The 25,247-nt window shown below is 45.9% G+C and overlaps 1 protein-coding gene across 1 annotated transcript in view; it reads left to right on the forward strand.

The window, feature by feature from the left end:
- The window catches only part of WDFY4 (WDFY family member 4), a 207,015-nt gene extending 188,614 nt beyond the window's left edge, over positions 1 to 18,401 (forward strand). The window contains exons 57-62 of the mRNA XM_079978572.1: positions 580 to 738; positions 4,738 to 4,917; positions 9,164 to 9,340; positions 10,273 to 10,360; positions 14,142 to 14,253; positions 17,117 to 18,401. Of these exons, the coding sequence (XP_079834698.1) occupies positions 580 to 738; positions 4,738 to 4,917; positions 9,164 to 9,340; positions 10,273 to 10,360; positions 14,142 to 14,253; positions 17,117 to 17,183 (783 nt within the window). The 3' untranslated portion in view covers positions 17,184 to 18,401. The remainder of the gene's footprint in view (positions 1 to 579; positions 739 to 4,737; positions 4,918 to 9,163; positions 9,341 to 10,272; positions 10,361 to 14,141; positions 14,254 to 17,116) is intronic.
- Positions 18,402 to 25,247: the final 6,846 nt, after the last annotated feature.

The following is a 25,247-nucleotide window of genomic DNA, read 5'->3' on the forward strand; positions in this document are numbered from 1 at the left end:
GTATTTAGGGACGCGGGTGGTGCTGTGGGTTAAACCACAGAGCCTAGGACTTGCCGATCAGAAAGTTGGTGGTTCAAATCCCCGCGACGGGGTGAGCTCCCATTGCTCAGTCCCTGCTCCTGCCAACCTAGCAGTTCAAAAGCACGTCAAAGTACAAGTAGATAAATAGGTACCACTCTGGCGGGAAGGTAAACAGCATTTCCGTGCGCTGCTCTGATTCGCCAGAAGCGGCTTAGTCATGCTGGCCACGCCGGCTCCCTCGGGCAATAAAGTGAGATGAGCGCTGCAACCCCAGAGTCAGCCACGACTGGACCTAATGGTCAGGGGTCCCTTTACTATATTTGGGAGGGGGGGTCAAGACAGTGGGGCCCAAAGCTATAGCTTGTTTAGCTGATACGTAAATCTGGCACTAGTCCTACTATTTACATTCATAATATCATTCTAATAGGGGGAAATAATATTAAATGGGTCAGTGCTGATGCAGGCCTACTTTCTGAATTTCCTGGGCTGTTTGCTTGTCGATCTTTTACTTTGTTCCTGCTTGCATGGATGTGTATTTTTCTCTCTCTTTGTATGTAGAAGGTGACCACATTTGAAATCACAGCTGATTGGGGGGTTTGCCTCTGTGCTGTGTGCCCCACACCAACGACACTCATCACCTCTGGAAGCAGCTCTGCGTTGTGCGTCTGGGAGCTGTCCGTGGCTAGAGATGGAGATGCTTGCTTAAACCTGAAGCAGGTATGATATCCGAGTTCACATTTCCAGGAGGCAAAATGATTATGCTCAAGGGCACTTGGTGTTATAGAGTGAGAGATCCGTTGACACTTGGGAAGGCAGGAGATACTGCCCCTCTCCAATGAAGTACCGTATTTTTCGCTCTATAGGACGCACTTTTTCCCCTCCAAAAATTGAGGGGAAATGTGTGTGCGTCCTATGGAGCGAATGCAGGCTCCTTGGTTTCAGTGATAGCAATGCGAAGCCTCTGAAGCGCAGAGGGAGCACTCCCTCCGCGCTCCGGAGGCTTCCCGTTGCTTTCGCTGAAGCCTGGAGAGCGAGAGGCGTCAGTGCGCACTGACCCCTCTCGCTCTCCAGGCATCAGGGATAGCTGCCTGAAGGACTTTGGAACGCAGCGCAAGTTCCCGCTGCGTTCTGGAGGCTTCAGGTTCCTTTCGCTGAAGCCAGGAGAGTCTTGCTCTCCCGGCTTCAGCAAAAGGAACCCAAAGCCTGAGGAGCACAGCAGGAACTTGCGCTGCGCTCGGAAGGCTTCAGGGATAGCCGCACGCAGCCCCTCCGGCAGGGAGAGGCTGCACGTGGCAATGGCTTCTTTAGCTCCGCACAGCCTCTCCCGGCAGGGAGAGGTTGCGTGAGGCTAAAGGGGAAGCCAAAACAGAGAGCGGGATCCATCCCGCTCACTGTCTTGGCTTGTGCTATAGCTGCGCGCAACCCCTCCGGCAGGGAGAGGTTGCGCGCAGCCTCTTTTGGGCTGGGGGGGGGGGGAATAAGATTTTTTTCCTTGATTTCCCCCTCTAAAAACTAGGTGCGCCTTATGGTCCGATTCGCCCTATGGAGCGAAAAATATGGTATTTGTACTGACAAAATAATGAGGGTGATGAGGTGTTTAAACACTCAACAGCAAAGGTTCCCCAACCCTTCGTTTGCACAAAGTGCATCGTACATGTGAAATCAGAATTATTGAAAACCCATAACTCTAAAATAACATACTTTTTGCTCCAGTCTTTCTGCAGTACAGTGCTACAAGAGACCTGGCTATTCAATGAGTCTTGGTATGAAATTAGCTGTCAAATCAAGCGTATGAGAGTTTTAAGGTTGTTTCTAGTGCAGTGTTTTGGAGATCTCTGGGGATGGATTTTGGATATCTTCTGCTTGCTCCTGTCATTTTTGTTGCTGTAAAATGGAGGGCTTTGTGGGACTGTTGTACAAATGGTGGTTGTTGTTTAGTCGTTTAGTCGTGTCCGACTCTTCGTGTCCCCATGGACCAGAGCACGCCAGGCACTCCTGTCTTCCACTGCCTCCCGCAGTTTGGTCAGACTCATGCTGGTAGCTTCGCCAACACTGTCCAACCATCTCGTCCTCTGTCGTCCCCTTCTCCTTGTGCCCTCCATCTTTCCCAACATCAGGGTCTTTTCCAGGGAGTCTTCTCTTCTCAAGAGGTGGCCAAAGTACTGGAGCCTCAGCTTCAGGATCTGTCCTTCCAGTGAGCACTCAGGGCTAATTTCCTTCAGAATGGAGAGGTTTGATCTTCTTGCAGTCCATGGGACTCTCAAGAGTCTCCTCCAGCACCAGAATTCAAAAGCATCAATTCTTTGGCAATCAGCCTTCTTTATGGTCCAGCTCTCACTTCCATACATCACTACTGGGAAAACCATAGCTTTAACTATATGGACCTTTGTTGGCAAGGTGATGTCTCTGCTTTTTAAGATGCTGTCTAGGTTTGTCATCGCCTTTCTCCCAAGAAGCAGGCGTCTTTTAATTTCGTGACTGCTGTCAACATCAGCAGTGATCATGGAGCCCAAGAAAGTCAAATCTCTCACTGCCTCCATTTCTTCCCCTTCTATTTGCCAGGAGGTGATGGGCACAAATGGTAGAAAGCCTAAAATGATAGAGTCCTGGATTGCCATCCACACTTTTGGGTCTTGGTGGGGAACCCGGGTTCCAGGGGTTAAATGTGGCCAAACCACTGACCCTCTTTCACCTTCCTCAAGAGCTTTTGCCCAGCTGGAATATGTCATCGAACTGTGATGATGCTTTGTGCTTCTCCAGGCTTTGACAAAGCCTTTTTTTTTCTTTAATAAAAATAAAAATTATGAGTGATTCATTGCCCTGCTAATGCTGTTTTTGTAAGTCAGGGGGAAAATGAAAATGAAATTAAAGGATAATCATCATCATCATCATCATCATCATGCTGACCAAAAGTCCAGAGGTAGCATTATTATCAATTTATGATGGGGTGGAAGGTTTACAGGCTATGAAAGACTTGCTCACAAATTTATTGACAGCTGCACAAATTATGATAGCTAGGAAATGGAAGGGGCAAGCAGAATATAAAATGAAATAATGATATAAAGGGGTGTGGGATATAACTATTAATGATAAATTAACATGTGCCATTAAGGCACGATGGGGAATATGCAGGAGAAATGATTTTGAGGAGATATGGAGGATGTTTGTAGAATTTGTACTGTTAAAACAGAAAGGGGTCAAACCATTGCAAGAGGTGTTGACATTTTGGGAGGTTGGATAGTTACAATGGGATGGTCTCAGTGGTGAAGTGCACATTTTTATTCTTATTTGTTTATGATTATTACTTTGTCAAAACAAAATAATAATAATAATAAAATTAAATAAGAAGCCAACACACAAATAAATAATATGAGATAATCTGAAAAAGTATACTAACGAAAAGAAAATGCAAAGTGCACTTTGAATCACTTTTCAGAGCTTTCCCCCCACTAGGTGGTCAATATTTCACCCTCAAGGAAATACAGGTGACTAGGCAGGTGGCAGTATGGAAGAGAGGAAATTGAAGTAGAGGAAAACTGGTATTTCCCCACCCATGGCTCCTGTGACGATAGTTCAAGGTTCCCCTGGGAGCCATGGCTCAGCAGTTGAGACCGCTGGTACAGGCAACTCTATCTTCTCCTTCAGGTCTTCTCCTTCAGACTGCAGCCTCAACAGCTGCCTCTTTTTAAGCCCTAAGGGAGAAGCGGCACAGAATTCGGTGCCTGGTGTCATTTGGCCCAAAGTATGGAATAAGTATGTGAAATATTCTCAGAGTCGAGTGTGAATTTCATGCTCTTTATTCAGCTCATAGCAGCAATGAATGAAACTTTCCCCAAAACGTCTAGCTATATGGTGCATTATTTACACAATGGCCCCCGCATGATTGGCTAATTCCGGGCTGTTCCTGTAGGCCAATCAGGTTGCAGATTCACCTCCTCCAGAAACCTGATTGCTTGCTCCTGCAGGCCAATCAGGTTGCTGAGTCACTTCATCCTGGTGCCTGATTGGCTGCTCCTGCAGGCCAATCAGGTCGCTGATTCACTTCCACCTGGAGCTGGATTGGGTGGCTCCTGCAGACCAATCAGACTGTTTCATTCTGGATCCTATTGTTCTAGGATTCAGCTCAGTACATAACACAATGGAAGCCACAGACTGAACACCTGCAGCGTTTAATTTAACAGCATTGTTCCACATTATTCCATGCATCACAGGCAGGTCGGGTTTACTGGTGTGTTTGTAGTGCTGTCGTTCTAAGAGAATGCTTGATCGAATGATTTTAAAGCCCCCCCAAAACACAGAAACCCCTCGCTCTGAATTGTAGCGGTGCCAGGCAGGTGTATGTGTCTGCTTATATCGTGTCTCATTACTGACACGGCAGGGGAAATTATTTTGCTGCGAATTAGGAGAAGTCTCCCAGTTAAGGACGGCGGCAAGGAGCTCTCTCTTGCAACACACTTAGAATGGCCTTGATCCCTCTCGGGAAATTGCTGGGGTGGGTATCTAGTTGCTCTGGGGTTGTTTCTCAAATCTCCGAAATGCTTTGCATCGGCTTCTCTGCTCCCTGCATTAAAGAATGCTGACCGTTCTCAGCTGAAGAGTTCTCTCTCCCTGCGGAACAGACCATTTGTCTTTGCAAACTGAAGGATGCCTTGTGGCTTGGTACTAAATTAGTGTCTCCCTTGGTTGTGGTCTCTCTCTGCTTGTTTCGTCTCCCAGCCTTTGTACGGGCACACGCAGCCTGTGACCTGCTTGGCTGCCTCCACCTCCTACAGCATCATCGTGAGCGGATCCGCCGACAGATCTTGCATCATCTGGGACCTGAACCAGCTGACACCCATCGCCCAGCTTCCGGGCCACGAGGCCTGCCTCTCGGCTGTTGCCATCAATGATTCAACAGTAAGATATTCATTTATCATCATCCTCCTGACACGTCCATGAACATTTCATGACGACTTAATGGGTGCCCTTCCCTGCAAGAAACCATCTTAAGACGCGACAGATTGATTTTTCTTCTTTTTACAGAGGTTTCTAATAGTATCCTTAATGCTGAGAGGGAGCACTAAAAGCAGCCTCAGAGACAGAGCTGAGGCAGGAGGAGGAGGAGGAGGAGGAGGAGGGGAATTGTTACAGGCTGTTCTTTCTGTGCTGGATTCGGCCTCCAGGCTATTTCGCTTCTGTTTGGTTACAGGCATAGCTGTCAACCGTCCCTTATTTGGTGGGAAACTCCTTTATCCCAGTGTCATGTCCCGCTGCTGTCCCTTACTGATGATGTCCCTTAAATTTCCTGGGTTTCATGCTTGCCCAGCTCGGGAGGGAAGCAGCGGCTCAGGGTCCTCCGCCGTGAGAGAGGGCGTGCGCATGAGCTGACACATCTCCGTCTCTCCCTTTTTCCCCCTCAGGGGTGCATCATGAGGAGATGGGTGGCGGCGGGCGGGGGGGCAGCCCCTCTCTTGCGAGACTTCCGCCGTGCTGCCAGGGGAAGCTGGAGGCGGCAGCAGCCTGAGGGAGGAGGAAGAGGAGGGGATGGGGAGGGACGCAGAAGGGCGGCGCTTTAGCGGCCGCCGCGGTGCCGCAACCGCCTCATGCCAGGCTCACGGACGGCGTGGGTGAGAGTCTCTCTCCCTCCCCTGCCCCTCGGGTGGGGAAGGGCCGATGGAACTCCTCGCACCAGGACGACGGCAGCCCCACTATGCTGCTTAGCATACCCTCCAACCAGTGCAGCATCTTAATCTAGTGATTTCCCCCTCTGCATCCCTTTCGTAACTCTATTTTTAACAATCATTTGTCCATCCATAGTTCAAATTTTTACTACAAGTTTTCTGTCAATCCTACCAATGTATGTAACTCTTGACAATAGCTTTTCAACTAAATTATAAACTTTCCCCATTCTTTATTAAAGAGGTCCTCTTCCTGGTTTCTAATTCTGCCTGTAAGCTTTGCCATCTGGACGTCGTCCATCAGTTTTGTCTGCCACTCTTCTTTGGTGGGAGTTGTAGACGCTTAGGATCATCTAGTCCAACCCCCTGCAAAACACAGTCACAGCAAAAGCAGCATGAGTGCCGGATTTATGTATAAGCTAAGCAAAATCCCTTATTTTGGCTGCTGATCCCTAATTTTCGAGGCTGCTGGTCCCTTATTTTCAAATCTATAAGTTGACAGCTATAGTTACAGGTGACCCTCTCCGCATGCATTTTATTTGTTTGAGAAAACCAGAATCTTCTCCCGGCCAAAGGCCATGCCTATGCCAGCCTGTTTCTTACTGAGAGGAGAATCATAGAACTGTCAAGTTCGAAGGGGACTACGGAGGGTCATCTAGGGATGTGCAGCTGTCCCGTAAGGGAATCCAGCCTGCACCCTTGGCGTTATCAGCGCCGCGCTCTAACCAACTGAGCTAGCTAGCTTGAAATGGCCTCTTCTTGTCTCGTGACGTTCCTCTCCGATAATCCGCTCACATGGGAGCAGCACTAAATGTAGGGCTAAACTAAATGTCCTATTTGCAGAGGTGTGTCTAAGCTTCTTAACGCCACACCTGGAACTGGAAAACCCATTGGGATTGGAGAAGCAGCATAGTTTGCTTCAACCACTGCTTCTGTGCTCCAAATCTTCCTCTCCATGGCCATTTCCCCTGGTTGTTTAGTCGTGTCCGACTCTTCGTGACCCCATGTGCCAGAGCACGCCAGGCCCTCCTGTCTTCCACTGCCTCCTGCAGTTTGGTCAAACTCATGCTGGTAGCTTCGAGAACACTGTCCAACCATCTCGTCCTCTGTCATCCCCTTCTCCCTGTGCCCTCCATCTTTCCCAACATCAGGGTCTTTTCCAGAGAGTCTTCTCTTCTCATGAGGTGGTCAATGTATTGGAGCCTCAGCTTATTTCCCCTTATGGTGGCTTAAATGCAGAATGAATTTAACACCCCATGGGAGAAAAGTTGTCCAGAGAATTCTGAACAGTGAATTAGCTGGCAAAGAATTGATAGAGTAGCCTAGTGGTCACCAAACTTCTGGGGTGGCAGATGCCAGTCACAAATGGGCACCCATTGGGAGTTTGGCATAGCATGGAATAGCTGCCACACCTAAAACAGTTGAAAAAGACAAGGCCACAAAAAGTGTTCAAATATGGAAAATGCTGCCTTGAACAGACCAGTCCATTGGTCCATCTGATCTAGAATTCTTGTGTCCAGTTCTTGGCATCACAATTTAAGAAAGATGTTGACAAGCTGGGACATGTGCAAAGGAGGGTGACCAAGATGATGGAGGGTGTAGAAGCCAGGCCTTATGAGGAGTGCTTGAAGGAGCTGGGTATGCTGAGCCCAGAAAAGAGGAGACTGAGAGGAGATAGGATCATGTTGTTGTTTAGTCGTTTAGTCGTGTCCGACTCTTCGTGACCCCATGGGCCAGAGCACGCCAGGCACTCCTGTCTTCCACTGTCTCCCGCAGTTTGGTCAAACTCATGCTGGTAGCTTCGAGAACACCGTCCAACCATCTCGTCCTTTGTCGTCCCCTTCTCCTTGTGCCCTTCATCTTGCCCAGCATCAGGGTCTTTTCCAGGGAGTCTTCTCTTCTCATGAGGTGACCAAAATATTGGAGCCTCAGCTTCAGGATCTGTCCTTCCAGTGAGCACTCAGGGTTGATTTCCTTCAGAATGGAGTGGTTTGATCTTCTTGCAGTCCATGGGACTCTCAGGAGTCTCCTCCAGCACCATAATTCAAAAGCATCAATTCTTCAGCAATCAGCCTTCTTTATGGTCCATCTCCAAGTATCTCAAGGGCTGTCACATGGAAGAGGAAACAAGCTTGTTTCCTCCTGCTCGGGAGGGTAGGACTCAAATCAATGGCTTCAAGCTACAAGAAAGGAGATTCCAACTAAACATCAGGAAGAACTTCTTGGCACTAAGAACTGTTTGATAGTGGAACAGTCTCCCTTCAGAGGTGGTGGACTCTCCTTCTTTGGAGGTTTTTAAGCAGAGCTCGGATGGCCATCTGCCCTGGATGCTTTAGCTGAGATTCCGGCATCGCAGGTGAATTAGATGATCCTTGCAGGGCTCCTTCTACCTTTAACAGTTCAGAATTTCTGGATTCTGGCTTTGTGAGGCTGGCATTGTATATTGACAAGACTATTGAATTTTAACCAGAAAGACGCAGGTTCATATCCCTTCTTGCCGTAATGGTCGTTTGGTTATCTACCAGTCCCCCTTGCCTGTGTTGGTGGACAGACTATGCCTAAGCCTGCCACGTGATGTAGTGTGATGGGACGCGGGTGGCACTGTGGTCTAAACCACTAAGCCTCTTAGGCTTGCCGATCAGAAGGTCGGCGGTTCGAATCCCTGTGACGCGGTGAGCTCCCATTGCTCTGTCCCAGCTCCTGCCAACCTAGCAGTTCGAAAGCACACCAGCACAAGTAGATAAATAGGTGCCGCTACGGCGGGAAGGTAAACAGCATTTCCGTGCACTCTGGTTTCCATCACAGAGTCCAGTTGCACCAGAAACAGTTTAGTCCTGCTGGCCGCATGACTTGGAAAACTGTCTGTGGACCAACTGCTGAGGGAGCTGGGCATGTTTAGCCTGGAGAAGAGGAGGTTAAGGGGTGATATGATAGCCATGTTCAAATATATAAAAGGATGTCACATAGAGGAGGGAGAAAGGTTGTTTTCTGCTGCTCCAGAGAAGCGGACACGGAGCAATGGTTCCAAACTACAAGAAAGAAGATTCCACCTAAACATTAGGAAGAACTTCCTGACAGTAAGAGCTGTTTGACAGTGGAATTTGCTGCCAAGGAGTGTGGTGGAGTCTCCTTCTTTGGAGGTCTTTAAGCAGAGGCTTGACAACCATATGTCAGGAGTGCTCTGATGGTGTTTCCTGCTTGGCAGGGGGTCGGACTCGATGGCCCTTGTGGTCTCTTCCAACTCTATGATTCTATGATTCTATGATTCTATGATTCTATGACCAACACTGGCTCCCCCAGCTTGAAAGCAAGATGAGTGCCACAACCCCATAGTCGCCTTTGACTGGGCTTAACCGTCCAGGGGTCCTTTACCTTTTAACCTTTTACCTTTGTTATTTACAAGTCACCCTTGCCTGTTTTAGTTGGAGAGAGACCAACTAAATCCTGCCCTGTGCTCTCCAGTGATGTATTGCGATGTGTTTCAGGGTGACATTGCCTCTTGTGCTGGGACGGCCCTCTACTTATGGAATGTCAATGGACAGCCTCTGGCTACAGCAACCTTCAGCCCTGGAGCCACCATTTTGTGCTGCTGCTTCATGGAAGTGATTGACTGGGACGTGCAGAGCCTCATAGTCACGGGAGACACAGGTGGGGCTGTAAAGGTAGGTCTCTCCAGGGGACAGTTTCCACTTTCGAGGGCTCACCAGCTTGAGGAAAAGTCTCTGGGTTTTCTCTCTCTCCATATTTTAGATACATGCATTTACAGTGGTACCTCGGGTTACAGACACTTCAGCTTACAGACTCCACTAAGCCAGAAATAGTACCTCAGGTTAAGAACTTTGCTTCAGGATGAGAACAGAAATCACGCGGTGGCGGGGGCGGAAGACCCCATTAGCTAAAGTGGTACCTCAGGTTAAGAACAGTTTCAGGTTAAGAACGGACCTCCAGAACGAATTAAGTTCTTAACTCGCGGTACCACTGTAGTTAATTTCACCATCTTGGCTACTCTTGGGCAAACCTAGCATTTCAAAGTTGAGGCTCGGAACAATGCAAATTTGCTCACCCCTAAAACTCCCCCCATACTATTGCTTTTAATTTTATGCAAAAGAAAGCAGATTTAACTGACTTACTTATTAAAGTTTATTTCATAACTTAAGATTATGTAATAAAAATTCAACATGCTTTATTATTAAAGTTGATTTAATAATTATTAAAGCTTATTATTGAAGCTTATTGTGTTTATCTTTTAAGTTCCGATGACCTTTATTTTAAAATATCACCACCTTACCTTTCCTCATTAAAAGTTCAACGTGGCTCATAACAAAATTTAACCATTAATTAACCGTTTTGAGAGATCAGTTGCAACAACATTGAAACACCAAAAACTGGAGCAGTCAAAATTCACTGCCAACAACAGTAAAAGTTGATCCAAATAAGCAGAGAATAAAATAAATGGGAAAGGGATTTTTTTAAAAATATCTTTTGGTAGGAGACCAAGAATGAACGGGGGGGGGGGGGGGCGGGGGGGCGGGTGAGACATCCCTCTCTCAGGTGACAATCCTACTATTAAATCTATTTTCTTCTGCTCTTATAGGTCTGGAAAGTTGAAAATAATTCACACCCATGCCAGGACAGTAGTATGAGATCACAAAATAACTCTTCTGAATGCCAAGGAAAAACGGGTAAGGATAGCTTGGACAAATCTTCTCTGTGAAAGAGAAGGCATTAGAGTGGTGTCCCGCAAGACGAATGCCTCGCAAGACGGAAAACTCGCTAGATGAAAGAGTTTTCCGTTTTGGAGGTGCTTCGCAAAACGAATTTCCTATGGGCTTGCTTTGCAAGACGAAAATGTCTTGCGAGTTCCTGCGGTTTTATTCCCCTTCCCCCCCCCCTTTTTCTAAGCCGCTAAGCCGCTTATCCGCTAAGCCGCTAAGCCGCTAAACCGCTAATAGCGCTAATCCGCTAAGCCGTCAATGGGCTTGCTTCGCAAGACGAAAAAACCGCTAGACGAAGAGACTCGCGGAACGGATTCTTTTCGTCTTGCGAGGCACCACTGTATGTTGACTATCAGATTAGGAATATGTTGACGCAATCTGGAAAGAAAGGAGATTGTCAGTTCCTCTTCTCCGGACTTCTACCGGAGCTCCAGCAAAGCTTTTGCAAAAGCCAACCTTTGGCTCTGCTTAGAGAAATGCCACAGAATGGGTGCAGATTGATCTCCCACTTGTCTTGCTGCAGATTCCCAGCGGTGGAAGAGACCAGAATATGCCTGCTTTTGGTTTTGGCAAACATTCCTGCCAGACCAATCTTTGCTCTGGTTACTAGCATAGTGAATTTTGGAAATGCAGTGAGCATGATTGTCTTGTTTTCATCAAAGCATTTGGCAAAGTTCTCCAAGGTATTTCGTTAGCAAACTGGCTAGATAAAAGATTGGTTGACAATGTGGTCAGGTAGATTCCCAATCTGGCTGGAAGACTGTACTGGAAAAAGTGCTTATCGTCAAAACTGGAGGATGTTTTTGAGTGAGCCTTATCTTACTCCAATGTCTGGTATTCTTCAGTATTTTTTTTTTTTTTATCAATGACTTAGATCAATGGTTCTCAGACTTTTTTCTCTGGGCCCACTTTCAGAATAAAAATTTGCTTGGATTTTTTTTAAAAATTTTTTTTACTGGTAAGAAATACATTAGAAAACAAAACAAAAACACACACACACACACACCTAGCAGTGCTTGATTTATAACATAGATCACAACTACTTTATAAATATGATCATGGGGCATCCAGAAAGTATAAAATGATGCAGCTCTGTAAGAACATGAATCAGTCCCAAAATATAAATGAGCCTCTTACATATGTACCTTAAGTATGTCTACAAACTCAGTGAGAAGTGTGAGCTTCAAACATTGCAATATTTCACCAGCTAAACAGCGATATATCAATATATCACGATGTCAGAAAAAAGGATGGGACTGTGTAGAGGTGAATACCATATTCTGCAATTTAAAAAAACCAAAAACAAATCTTGATACTGTACTATACTATACCATACTGAAATGTTTAAATGTTGCTTTGATGTTCCTTGAATCTTCCTGCCACAATTGCCATCTTCTCCTGCCATGCTAGTGGAAATACTCTATCCAGACTATTTAAAGAAATATTATAATACGATGAACCTGCAAGCAGTATTCAAGCTACAGAAGTAATCAGATTATACTATGGTGGTTATGATTTAATAGATGGATGCAGCAGAAGGGGAGAAAGAACGACGAGGTGGCATCTGCTCAGCCACTGTGTGAACTAGATGGTGTAGGGATGCGGGTGGCGCTGTGGTCTAAACCACTGAGCCTCTTGGGTTTGCCAATCGGAAGGTCAGCAGTTCGAATCCCTGTGACAGAGTGAGCTCCCGTTGCTCTGTCCCAGCTCCTGCCAACCTAGCAGCTTGAAAGCACACCAGTGCAAGTAGATAAACAGGCACCACTGTGGCGGGAAGGTAAACGGCGTTTCTGTGCGCTCTGGTTTCTGTCACGGTGTCCCGTTGCACCAGAAGCGGTTTAGTCCTGCTGGCCACATGACCCGGAAAGCTGTCTGTGGACAAACGCTGGTTCCCTTGGCCTGAAAGCAAGATGAGTGCTGCACCCAGTTACCTTTGAGTGGACTTAACCATCCAGGGGTCCTTTACAGTGGTGCCTCTCAAGACGAAATTAATCCGTTCCGCGAGTCTCTTCGTCTTGCGGTTTTTTCTTCTTGCGAAGCACGGCTATTAGCGGCTTAACGGCTTAGTGACTATTAGCGGCTTAGCGGCTATTAACGGCTTAGCGGCTTAGCGGCTTTAAGAAAAATGAAACAAACTCGCAAGAACTCGCAAGACGTTTCGTCTTGCGAATCAAGCCCATAGGGAAATTCGTCTTGCGGAACGACTCAAAAAACGGAAAACTCTTTCGTCTTGCGCGTTTTTCATCTTGCGAGGCATTCGTCTTGCGGGGCACCACTGTATCTTTTTATTATTATTTTTTTACCTGAACTAGATGCTTCATTGGCCTGATTCAGCAGGCTCATCTTATAAAGTATGACTAAGAAATGGTTACAGAAAAAGAAAGGTCTTTAGCAATATGCACCAATCACATTTCAGAAAAGCTGTCTGCTGCGATGGAATAAAAACTGGAGACCTGCCAAGTCTGCAGAAACCAGCAGGGGGCTCCTGGTCCAAAGATTTCTTCCGTTCTTGTCCACCGTATTGAGCTCAAGTCAAATTCAATTGAGCTCAGGGGAGGGAATGTAAAGCTTAGAAGTAATGAAAATCCCAGCACTTAAAAACGTAAATAAATGGCACCAGATTAGCTAACAAATACAGCAGCTGCCAAGAGTCTGATTCTGACATTCGTATGTTTTTGAAATATTTTCACACACATATGCGGAAAATGCTTTGCAAGTCGATTTTGGGTGAGTGTTATTGCACAAGTGTCACGAGCTTTTTCTGTTCCGGTGTAAAAAATCCGATTTAGGTAAATTGGATGAATGCAGTTAACAAGAGATTATGGTTCTGGCAGGCCTTCTTTGCATGTTAACTATGCAAACGCACATTCACAGAAGTTTCAAAGTTTCATGTTGTGGGCAGATCCCACTTTCCCCAACTGGCATGGTTTTCTGGTTGTGGGTGGACTAAGATGTTTATCTTACTTTGAACTAGGGCTGTGCACTAAATCTCATTGTTAGGTCAATAATCCTTAGCATAGCAAGATAATAAATGTATTGTTGGAAGAGAGATTCCACACAGATATTCTTACCGCCGCAGCATCTCTCACTACCAATGAGGCTTAATCCTAGCAGATGCCAGAGTCTGTGTTTCCTAAAAAGTCTACTTACTTTCAAGGTATTTTCAACAGCCAGAGATATTCCCCTGTCTCTGTGGCAACATTATGGAGGGGGGGACGACTATTAATCCAAAATGTGGTCATTACAAAGACTGAAGTAACAATGATTGAGTTACAATTTTTGCACAGTGTTCTTGGCATTTAATTATTGGTTGTATTATGAGCAGATTTAGATAAGTTGATAATACCAGGACCTCATGTAATTTGTTTTAACTGGGCAATTACGGGCTGCATTATATCCTGGCAGCAAGGTATTCTGGGGCATCTTATTAAGCACCGAGCCAGTAAACACTGATGAACAATTTTGCTGAACTAGGCATGCAATTTAGAAAGCAATAATACACAAATCCAATTTAGCTCACAATTGATATAGCCACACGTCAGCACATGTAACTATCATAGCCTGCAAATTCAATTGGGACAGGCCCTTCTGGCAACAGCACAAGCCAGGATTAAATATATCTGTTCTCCAGCTAACAAGTTGCTGACTATAAACAATAACATTTGCCACTTCCCTCACCCACCCACCCCCAAATGAAAATCCCCAAGCATTTTCTGAATATATATATATTTTAAAAACCGCACTACAGGCAATGAAGTAGAGAAACCATTCACCCTCTGCTTGGAGATGAATCTCAGCACGACTCCGTCGGAGAGAACTAGCAAAACCATTCCAGCTGTCACAGCTCTGGCGGTTTCCAGGTAATCATTTCAATCGCAGTATCTCCTATGACCACGAGAGAGCAGACTAACAATGAATTTGGTCTTGCAGTTTCATTATGAATCAGACTTTTCTGATGGGGGGGGGGGCGTATGGCATATAAAATAATGATTTGCCTTAGCAGCAAAATGGGGCGGGGGCTGACAGGCACTGAGGAGCGCTGTGTGAAGAATCTCCCTCCAGAGACCAGAAAAGCAACAGCTGTCAACATAGTTGTGGGCAGTAAAATTTTTAGGAGCAAAGTTTTCTTTAATCCCCCACCATGCAAAATTATATCTTTATGAATACCCAGACCATGAAAGCACAGCAGAGACCCAAGTATGACAGAGTTGGATTTTTCAGTTTTCAAATTCCAAAAATGAGGGGTGCTAAAAAGCTGTAACAAGACTTGGGAATTCAAAGTATATTTTGGTTAAATTAATGTAATTCAGTTTTGCTTGGTAAGTAAAACATGGGCAGAAATTGCACAGACATCGTTAAAGTTTATTGTCAAGTACTTGCTGATTATTATTATTATTATTAAGCATTACCTGACATTTTCAGAAGGTAAAATTAAAATTCTTTGGTTTTCCAAAAGCAGTCAGTGTGCTTCCTCATCAGGCTAACCAAGTTGACAGCTATGCTGATCTTTCCCATGATCACGGATCATCATCTTTCTCAAGCATGGGAAAGATCAGAGAGACTACACTCCAGGAAGCAGAGAGGTATTGGGAGATCACAAAAATAATAGCAAACTTGCCCAATCACAAAAATAATAGCAAATTTGAATTCCTCACACCCAGTGTTTTTTTTTTTTCTGGGGGGACGCATAACCCTAAACATTTTGTTAATCTAAGTTTGGCCTCATTGAGGGGCAGTATTTCAATATGAGTAGGAAATAGAGTACCGCTCACACCCAAAAACATGTTTTTAAGACCCCTCACTGAATAAATTTGCAAAAAAATAAAATAAAATTAATAGGTTTCATCCACTAAAATGGCATTCCCTACTGGCATAGAACTAGCAGCTCAGAGCCTGGAGTCTGGACCAGCAAATCCTTGATTCAAATCTTGCCTCTAGCATGAAGTATGGCAATCTACCGTTCTCTGAGCCCTGAGCGATAACAATACTAACCAGACTTAGAAGTGTGTTGTGAGGATTATAGCAGACCGTGTACGTAAATCCCTTTGAAATACGGACTTTAAATTGCACAGAGAACTTTGTGGTGTCCCAAAGTGGAGCAGCCCCACTGGAAATTGATAGGTAGCCAAACAAGCCGAAGCCAGCCCGGGGAATCAAGGAAGGCATTTGAATTTGATTCAGGAAGTTGCTGGATTCCGAGATCCATTTATTCGTTTAGGATATGCACAGAAGTATCTCAGCAGAGCTGGAAGCCTTTCCCACTTCCCAGTTTGCAGAGCACAACTCTCGGGCACTCGCTTTATGAATGACAGAGAAACAAGCCAAAGTCAAACCATTTTTGTAGGGGGGGGGGAATTCAATGGAGGTGGTGATAAGAAATTTCCACACCGGGTGCCACCTTACCTTGCTACACCACTGTCGGGCACATTAACTAACTCTCCCAATACCTTTCTGCTTCCTGGAGTGTAGTCTCTCTGATCTTTCCCATGCTTGAGAAAGATGATGATCCGTGATCATGGGAAAGATCAGCATAGCTGTCAACTTTTCCCATTTCTTGTGAGGAATCCTATTTGGAATAAGGGAATTTCCCTTTAAAAAAGGGAAAAGTTGACAGCTTTAAAGATCAGTCACTTTCCATAGCTCCCCACGCCTTCCACCTCGACTCATATCTCCTCCCTCTTCTACTGTGCAAACTGTTCATTCCTCTCCACCACCCCCACAATAAAACACGACAAGGTGCCCACTTGCAGGACTTCTGAGTCCTGCACCCATTTGCAACTGCTTCATACTGTACAAGTTATTCATTCAAACCCTTGCATCTTTATCTAAAATGACCTGATCAGCAAGATGAGTTAAAGAAAAACTAGACCTGGGATCCTTGGGTCTGATTGACAGCCAAACCGGAATCATATATTTCCCCCTGGCTTGGGATTCTAGTGTGGGTATAGAAGGCTTCCCCCCTGATGCAGATTGCCCCTCCCACAGACCTGCAGTTTGCATGGAGGGGGGCAGGAACAGCTCCCATTCACTTCAATGGGATCATTTCTCCGCTGTGCAAACTGCATGTCTGGGGTGGGGTGGGGGGAATCTGGATCAGGGTGAAAGCTCATACCCTCCAACATTTCTCTGATGACTTCTTCTTCTTCTTCTTCTTCTTCTTCTTCTTCTTTCCCACCCATCCAACTGGGTTGCCCCAGCCACTCTGGGCAGTTTCTAACATATATAAAAACATAATGAAACATCAAACATTTTAAAAAATCCCTGTACAGGGCTACCTTCAGAAGTGTTTTAAAGGTTTAATTCCATAACCTCCCACATTTCTCTGATGAAAATAGGGACAACCTAAGGAAATGTGGGTGGCGCTGTGGGTTGAACCACAGAGCCTTGGACTTGCTGATCAGAAGGTCGGCGGTTCGAATCCCCGTGACGGGGTGAGCTCCCGTTGCTCCATCCCTGCTCCTGCCAACCTAGCAGTTTGAAAGCACACCAAAAAGTGCAAGTAGATAAATAGGTGCCGCTCCAAAAACTAGGTGCATCTTATGGTCTGGTGCGTCTTATAGAGCGAAAAATATGGTATGTGACATTCGCGGCAATATTCTCCAGGGCTTTGCTTTGAAATGATTCTGTTCCAGTGAGCGCCGGCAGCCTAAGACTCTGAAAGATCCAGATGTTGCCAATTGTTTGGTTCCTAAATATGTCCTTTCTGCCTTCTCCCCACGCAAGGAATTCTTCCAAGCTCCTGGCCGGCGATGACACAGGAAAACTCTTCTGCTGGTCAGTAGATGAGTAGGAAGAACCATCGTCTGGTCCTCGATGGCCTCACCTGGACGTGAGATGTGCAGAGAATGATGAACCACAATACCAGGCAGAGAGAGGTGTAGGTCTTGGGTATACTCTGCCATAGTCTAAGCCTAGTATTAAATAATGTGGTATGAACCCAAAGACTTTCTCTTGCCAACCAATGCTGGAGGTTAAGGAAATGTCCACATTACCAGCATTTATTCTTTCCAGGAAACTTGGCAGCTGTGGACTAAAACCTTTGACCCTGGCCTGTGAACCCTCTAAAACTTACCGTAACCATGGGGAAGGGGGGTTGTTACCTGGAGTTCAGCCCAGCTCCATTTTCTCTCCCCACTGCATCCTCGTTCAGTTACCAAAGGTCTGTTTGTCTAGGGCAGGGGTGGCCAACTCCCAAGAGACTACTCACAGAGTTAAAAACTGGCAGTGATCTACCCCCTTTTTGGGGGTTCAGGTCAAATTTGTTGAGCTTGTTTTAGGGAGGAGGAAAGCCCTGTTTTGGGGGGGCTTCAGGTCAAAGTTGTTGAGCTTTCAGGCCAAAGTTGTCGAGTCCTGTGATCTACCGGTACATCATGATCTACCTGTTGGAAGTGGCTGAACTAGGGCGTGATCAATTTTTTTGAAGTGCCTCTGACTGGCATTGCCAGCGCGCCCACCGGTTTCCTCCTATGGCACCCACAAAAGGCATTGGTAAGTGTCCTCTTAAAAAAAAAAAATCCACAATGCACAAGACAGCTCTTCCTGCTGGGTTCCTGTTTGCACTGCCTTGGCCTCTCCTAAACTGAACATGCCACCTTAAATTCACTTGCATGTGTGGATTGGACCCTCTTCCTTCCCTTGTGAACAGAGGAGCCGTCCAAAGAGCTGAGCGAGTGTGCTGGTAACTAATAGAGGTTCCTTTCCCCCATCGATGGAGGAACCATGCCCACACCATTTTGTGGTCCTCCTCTCTCCTTCTCTGCTCTTTTGGATGTGGCGGCCATTTCCAGAAGTGCTGCCATTATCCCCTGACAGCCATCCCATGACCCTTTCTCTAAATGTGTCCAGAGCAGATCATTTGCCCCCAAAAAAGGTTGGTAGCCAATGCCCTATGATAAATAGTATCAAACTTTGATTTGGTATGTGACTGATCCTGCGTTTTCCTGAATTAGCTTCTTTTTCTGGTGCAATTTGGGGGTCCATGCTAAAGAAAATAAAGGTTTCTGTCTACTGTGGCTGTCCAAAGGGTTTACTTTTGTACTTCAGGCCCAGTAACACATCAGATCAGGCTTCCTCAACCTCGGCCCTCCAGACGTTTTTGGCCTACAACTCCCATGATCCCTAGCTAGCAGGACCAGTGGCAAGGGATGATGGGAATTATAGTCACAAGTAATCTGGGGGGCCAAGGTTGAGGAAGCCTGCATGAGATGCTTATTCATGAAACAAAAGCCCAGTGGAACATCACATTCCATCCCCAGAATACCTATGGGGAAGGTCCCTACCTTCAGCAGATCCATGGCCAACAGTCTCCTGGGAGCGTATCAGGTCTCACCAGCTCCTTTCATTGTTTTCTTCTGTAGCTTAAAATCAAGGGACGCGGGTGGCACTGTGAGTTAAACCACAGAGCCTAGGACTTGCTGATCAGAAGGTTGGCGGTTCGAATCCCCGCAATGGAGTGAGCTCCCGTTGCTCGATCCCTGCTCCTGCCAACCTAGCAGTTCAAAAGCACGTCAAAGTGCAAGTAGATAAATAGGTACCGCTCCGGCGAGAAGGTAAACGGTGTTTCCACGTGCTGCTCTGGTTCGCCAGAAGTGGTTTAGTCATGCTGGCCACATGACCCGGAAGCTGTACGCCGGCTCCCTCGGCCAATAAAGCGAGATGAGCTCCACAACCCCAGAGTCGGTCATGACTGGACCTAATGGTCAGGGGTCCCTTTACCTAGCTTAAAATCATAGAGACTAAGGAAACCCATGCAGCTAGGCAACTTGAGATGGATCAAAACACCAAACTCTTGCCCTGTAAACAGACGCAGCACTGAGCTGGAGGAACTGGTATTACAGTGCAACAAACCATGGAGAGACAACTTGAATAGGCCAAAACCCAGATGCCCTGTAGTATTCAGCCTTTTGACCACCACCTTTTGACACCAGATGTATTTTGTGCTTAGTTTCTGGAATCAAGTGATGCTTCATTGAGGTGGATATTTTGACTGTGCCCAAAGCTGCTTCCATATATGTTCTCCCATCTTTTTCACAGTTTCAGGTGTCTTGGAAGTATTTTTAATTGTTTGTAATATACGGAACAGTTTTTCAATATATTGTTTCTATATGTGGAGTTGTTTAATTGTTTTATACATAAACAGTTGGGAATTGTTTTTGCATGTTTCTTATTTTCTGTTTGTTTTATAATTGTATATTCCACTGTTACAACCTGGCCTGAGACTTTACGGTTCAAAGGGCAGGTTGGTTAATCTGACAATGAATAAATATCTCATTCCCCTGACCGTGTTCCATCAGTTCACAAAAATGGATTTCCATTTGAAAATTATCAAATGGAAGGGAAAAGTTCAGCAGGAGTTTCTTGGGGTGCTTTAATTTTGTTGTGCTTACCTTACTTTTTAGGCGGGGGGAAAGGGGCTTTCTTTCATTCTACAAATCTAACAGACCCTCTAAGTGTCCCTGTTTTCCAGATTTAAGTCTCAGATTTACAGGCATCATCCCGGTTTCTGATTTGATCCTGGAATGCCCTGCTTTTCCTATTTGCTTCAGAGAAATGATGGAGGGTATGAAGTTAAGTGACCCCTGAGCCAAGGAGATAAGTAACTATACAAAGATATTTGAAGACAGCCCTGTAGAGGGAAGTTTAATGTTTTATTATGTTTTTATATATGTTGAAAACTGCCCAGAGCCACTGGGGCAACCCAGCGAGACAGGCAGGGTATAAATAGTGAAATTATTATTATTGAATAGGACGCCCCTATTTTCATCAGAGAAATGTTGGAGGATATAAAATCAGTGGGCTGACTTCTGCAACCTTCCGAACTGCTCATTGACAACCTTATGAAGCCCTTGGCTGTGCTTTCCTGTAAGTTCGGGAATGCACGGAAGCCCGCCTGCTGCTGTTTGTTGTTGATTTTTTAAAAAGGAAAAGGGCAGATTAAGTCTTTTTATCGTTAAAGAAACCAGTGTGGATTATGAAAGGGAAAAGGAAAACTTCCCGTAATAATGACATAATTAGCAAGTGGGGGGTGGAGTGAAGGGACCAGTTGCAAAATGGCTTTCTCTGGTTCCAAGGGCTGCGTTTGGGTCGTTCAGCATCTAGCCGTGGAGGTTCTGTCGTGTGAGGGGTCCTTTTGGTGGCTGCTTGTGATCTGAATACAGATGGGCTATTTTGAGCCTGTATTTACAAACCTTTTCACTGTGTCACGGCCGGAGCTGTGATAAGTGGGAGTAGGGCCTGTGCAGAGCTACTCAAGCCTGGCTAATTGTCCCAAATAGAACAGCTCACTAGAGTGGAAAATAGTCTCCATCTATCTAACTGAAGAAGATAATGACCTTTTAAATAACAGGAGCAATTTTATCTCAATACCTCAATTACTGTGAACTCTCAAAATGTCAAAGTGCCGGGCACTTTCAAAATAACTTAATTTAGACATTTATAGCTCTCAGACACTGCTAGTTTCTTATCTAACCTAATTATGGGTTGTTCAGGAAATGGCGAAGCATCCCAATTAATGTTATTTTTTATAGTGATACATAGGCATGGCCTTTGGCTTCCTCCCCCACCGTGGATGCTGTGATCTGCTCACAGGGCATTTTATTTCATTCTCTTCTGGCAGATCATGCCGTCTTTCCAACACGGCCACTGTGGGCACCGCAGGCTTCCTGCATTGCTCAGGACTCCCTCATGGAGCAGTCGTGTGCCCCACCTAGAAGAAGGGTGAGTGTCTGGGGTGCAGAAAAGGCTGATCACACATGCTAGAGTCGTAAGAGCCTTTTTTATTACAGTTACATACGTGTTTGGAGGACACCATCAAGGAAAAGCTACCACTTAGTGGATGCAGTAGTTAAAGTAAAGGTAAAGGGATCCCTGACCATTAGGTCCAGTCTGGGCGACTCTGGGGTTGCGGCGCTCATCTCGCTTTATTGGCCAAGGGAGCCGGCATACAGCTTTTGGGTCATGTGGCCAGCATGACTAAGCCACTTCTGGCGAACCAGAGCAGCGCACGGAAACGCCGTTTACCTTCCTGCTGCAGCGATACCTATTTGTCTACTTGCACTTTGACATGCTTTCAAACTGCTAGGTTGGCAGGAGCAGGGACCGAGCAATGGGAGCTCACCCCGTCGCAGGGATTCGAACCACCAACCTTCTGATCGGCAAGTCCTAGGCTCTGTGGTTTAACCCACAGTGCCACCCATGTCCCTGATGCAGTAGTTAGGTCCCCATAAATTCTTCTCTGTCCAATCCTCCCACCAGATGTTGAGGAAATAAACAACTCTCTGACTTTTAGAAGACATCTGAAGGCAGCCCTGTTTAGGGAAGTTTTTAATGTTTGATGTTTTATCACATTTTTAATATTCTGTTGGGAGTCGCCCAGAGTGGCTGGGGAAACCCAGCTAGATGGGCGGGGTATAAATAATAATTTATTATTATGATTGTTACGGGATGGGTCCCCCGGCCTCTGTTTCCCAACAAAGGTCTTTATACAGGGCACCCAAGGCAGTTTCCATACCAACATTGGTATCTGTATCACGGTGGTTTTGCTCCCACCAGCAGAAAAGTAGTTATGAAGAGATGGTTGCTTGGCTCTATAGCTGTTGGGTATCCCACAAGGTTCCATTCTCTTATCTTATTTAACATTGATATGGGACTTTTGGGAGTTGTCTGCTGGGGATTTGAAAGTAAGCCCCATAGAGCTCAGTGGGACTTACATCTGAGGAAACGTGCTTAGGATCGCATCACTTTTTTGCTTTCCCGCAGTGTTTTCTGATTGAACTAAGCAATTGGTACACTGCACCCCAACCTTTCACTTGCCTGTTTCTGTGCTTTGCTTAAATTCTTCCTCATTGTGACTGGGTGAAACAACCAGCCAGTTTCGATGTTTGCTGCTCCCAGAAATCCCGGACAAGCAGAATACAGTGGTACCTCAGGGTACATACATTTCAGGTTACATACGCTTCAGGTTACAGACTCCGCCAACCCAGAAATATTACCTCAGGTTAAGTACTTTGCTTCAGGATGAGAAGAGAAATTGTGCTCCGGCAGCAGCAGGAGGCCCCATTAGCTAAAGTGGTGCTTCAGGTTAAGAACAGTTTCAGGTTAAGTACGGACCTCCAGAACGAATTAAGTACTTAACCTGAGGTACCACTGTATTGTTTATTTTGTTTATATCCCGCCTTTCCTCCAAGGACCCGCCTTTCCTCCAAGCACCTCATTTCTCCCTGTTAAAAGATGAATTTTAACAGGGAGAAATGTAAAGTATTGCACTTGGGCAAAAAAAATGAGAGGCAAAAATACAAGATGGGTGACACCTGGCTTGAGAGCAGTACATGTGAAAAGGATCTAGGAGTCTTGGTTGACAACAAACTTGACATGAGCCAACAGTGTGACGCGGCAGCTAAAAAAGCCAATGCAACTGTGGGCTGCATCAATAGGAGTATAGCATCTAGATCAAAGGAAGTAATAGTGCCACTGTATTCTGCTCTGGTCAGACCTCACCTGGAATACTGTGTCCAGTTCTGGGCACCACAGTTCAAGAAGGACACTGACAAACTGGAACGTGTCCAGAGGAGGGCAACCAAAATGGTCAAAGGCCTGGAAACGATGCCTTATGAGGAACGGCTAAGGGAGCTGGGCATGTTTAGCCTGGAGAAGAGGAGGTTAAGGGGTGATATGATAGCCATGTTCAAATATATAAAAGGATGTCACATAGAGAAGGGAGAAAGGTTGTTTTCTGCTGCTCCAGAGAAGCGGACACGGAGCAATGGTTCCAAACTACAAGAAAGAAGATTCCACCTAAACATTAGGAAGAACTTCCTGACAGTAAGAGCTGTTCGACAGTGGAATTTGCTGCCAAGGAGTGTGGTGGAGTCTCCTTCTTTGGAGGTCTTTAAGCAGAGGCTTGACAACCATATGTCAGGAGTGCCCTGACGGTGTTTCCTGCTTGGCAGGGGGTTGGACTCGATGGCCCTTGTGGTCTCTTCCAACTCTATGATTCTATGATTCTATGATGCTGTTCATGGTTCTCCCCTGTCTTCAGTTTATCCCCAAGGTAGGTTAGGCTGAGAGTGAGTGACTGGCCCCAGGTCACCCAGTGTCCGAGTGGGGATTTGAACCCTTGTCTTCCGGGTCCCAGTCCAGCACTCTAACCCCTATACCACACTGGCTGTCTTGCATGGTGCTTGGCCAATTAGCATTGACTGGAGAAACAGTTATGGGGCACCTTGCCTTTATTGTGTGGAATGGCTCACATTAGGTATGAGAAGTGTTGTGTTTGTGTGTGAATCATTCCTTAAATGTGCGGGGAAACCAGTACAGACCTGTGGCGTTTGCCTCCTAGGTGAGTCATAAGGAAAGGGCTAAAATGAGTGTGACGTGATTGGCCAGTGGAAACTGATAGGAGGAGTTAGAGTGAGAGTCGTGTTGAGTGAAAGTTAGTTGAAGGTTGGGAGTTGGAGAAGGAAGAGGGAGGAATAGTCTGTGGGATGGTCGAGTTGTGTGGTGAGAGAGTGAGAGGAATTGTTAGGTGGAGTCAGATAGTTGGGATAATCAGTTTGAAGTTGTTAGTTTCTTTACTGACCCAATGTTCCTAAGATTAAGAAACTGACAAGAAAAAATAACTGAAACCATAAACTTGTTCATGCCTATAAAATAAACTTGATTATTTGTTAATGTTAACAACTGTCTGGACTCCGTGTGTACCCGTGAGAAACGGGTTGGTGGCAGCGAAGAAAGCAATTACAGTGGTGGCACAGGGTCAACAGACCGTCAAACGTCCGGGGCCCTGTGTGATCGCCACAAGACCCATTAGAAACTTCTAACTGGATGGACTCTTCGAGTTTTCCTGTTTAGGAAGACACCTTAAAATGGAAGGGTGGTCTAAAGAGGTGTGGGATATAGCTATTAATGCTAAGTTAACATGTGCTATTAAGGTAAGACGGGGGACACACAGGTGAAATGATTCTGAGGAGATACAGAAGGTATTTGTCGAATTTGCACTGTTAAAACGGAAAGGGGTCAAACCATCGGGAGGTTGGAGAGTTACAACGGAATGGTCTCGGGGGTGGGGGCACACATTTTTATTTACTTTTTTATTATTACTTTGTCAAAAAAAATTAAAATAAAATAATAAGCTGGCGGCGGGGAGAAGACATCTTAGGAAAGGAGGCCACTGGTTGGTTGTCAATTAAAATAACGAAAGGCCGGAGGGCAATGTTACAGTTATTTAAAAACGAAAGAAAGCAAGTGAGACTTTGCTTGTAATGACCCTGCAATGGCATCCAGGCCAAATGAGCCAATTAGAGCGAAGTGCAATCAATTCCCACATCCTGGGATCTCTCGACAGGCAATCTCCCCTCCCGCGCTGTGTGTCCCCCCTCCCCACCTGTACCCGCCCATGCTAATGTGATTTACTCCTGTTTGCTGATGGCGATAAAGTTTAATGTGGAAGAACAAACTATATTTAGTCAAAGCTCCTCTCTCTTTCTCTCTCTCTTCGAACGGTAGGACACACAACATTAACGTTAACAGCCTGGTGGGGAGAGGCTAATGGAGGCGCACTTGTTTCCATCTCAGCATAAGACCACAGTTTACCAATGACAGCAGAAGGATGAGGAGAAATATCATGACTCAGCAACGCAGCCAGGTGCCAAGTTGTCCTAGAGAGGATGTCTGCTTTAAAAGAAAACCCCTTGCCATAAATTTCTATACCCAAAGGTTCCGAGGTGGGGCATGCTTTCACCAAGTACTCCCTCTGGGAACTAGGCAGGGCTGTCAGCAGGAAATGACATCATGGGGGGGTACTTCCTCTTAGCCCCCCGAACGAGCGTGAGTTCTGATAGCATGTCCCCTGCCTTCA

Source organism: Podarcis cretensis (genome assembly GCF_951804945.1).
Source record: "Podarcis cretensis genome assembly, chromosome: 5".
In the NCBI taxonomy this organism is placed as follows: domain Eukaryota; kingdom Metazoa; phylum Chordata; class Lepidosauria; order Squamata; family Lacertidae; genus Podarcis; species Podarcis cretensis.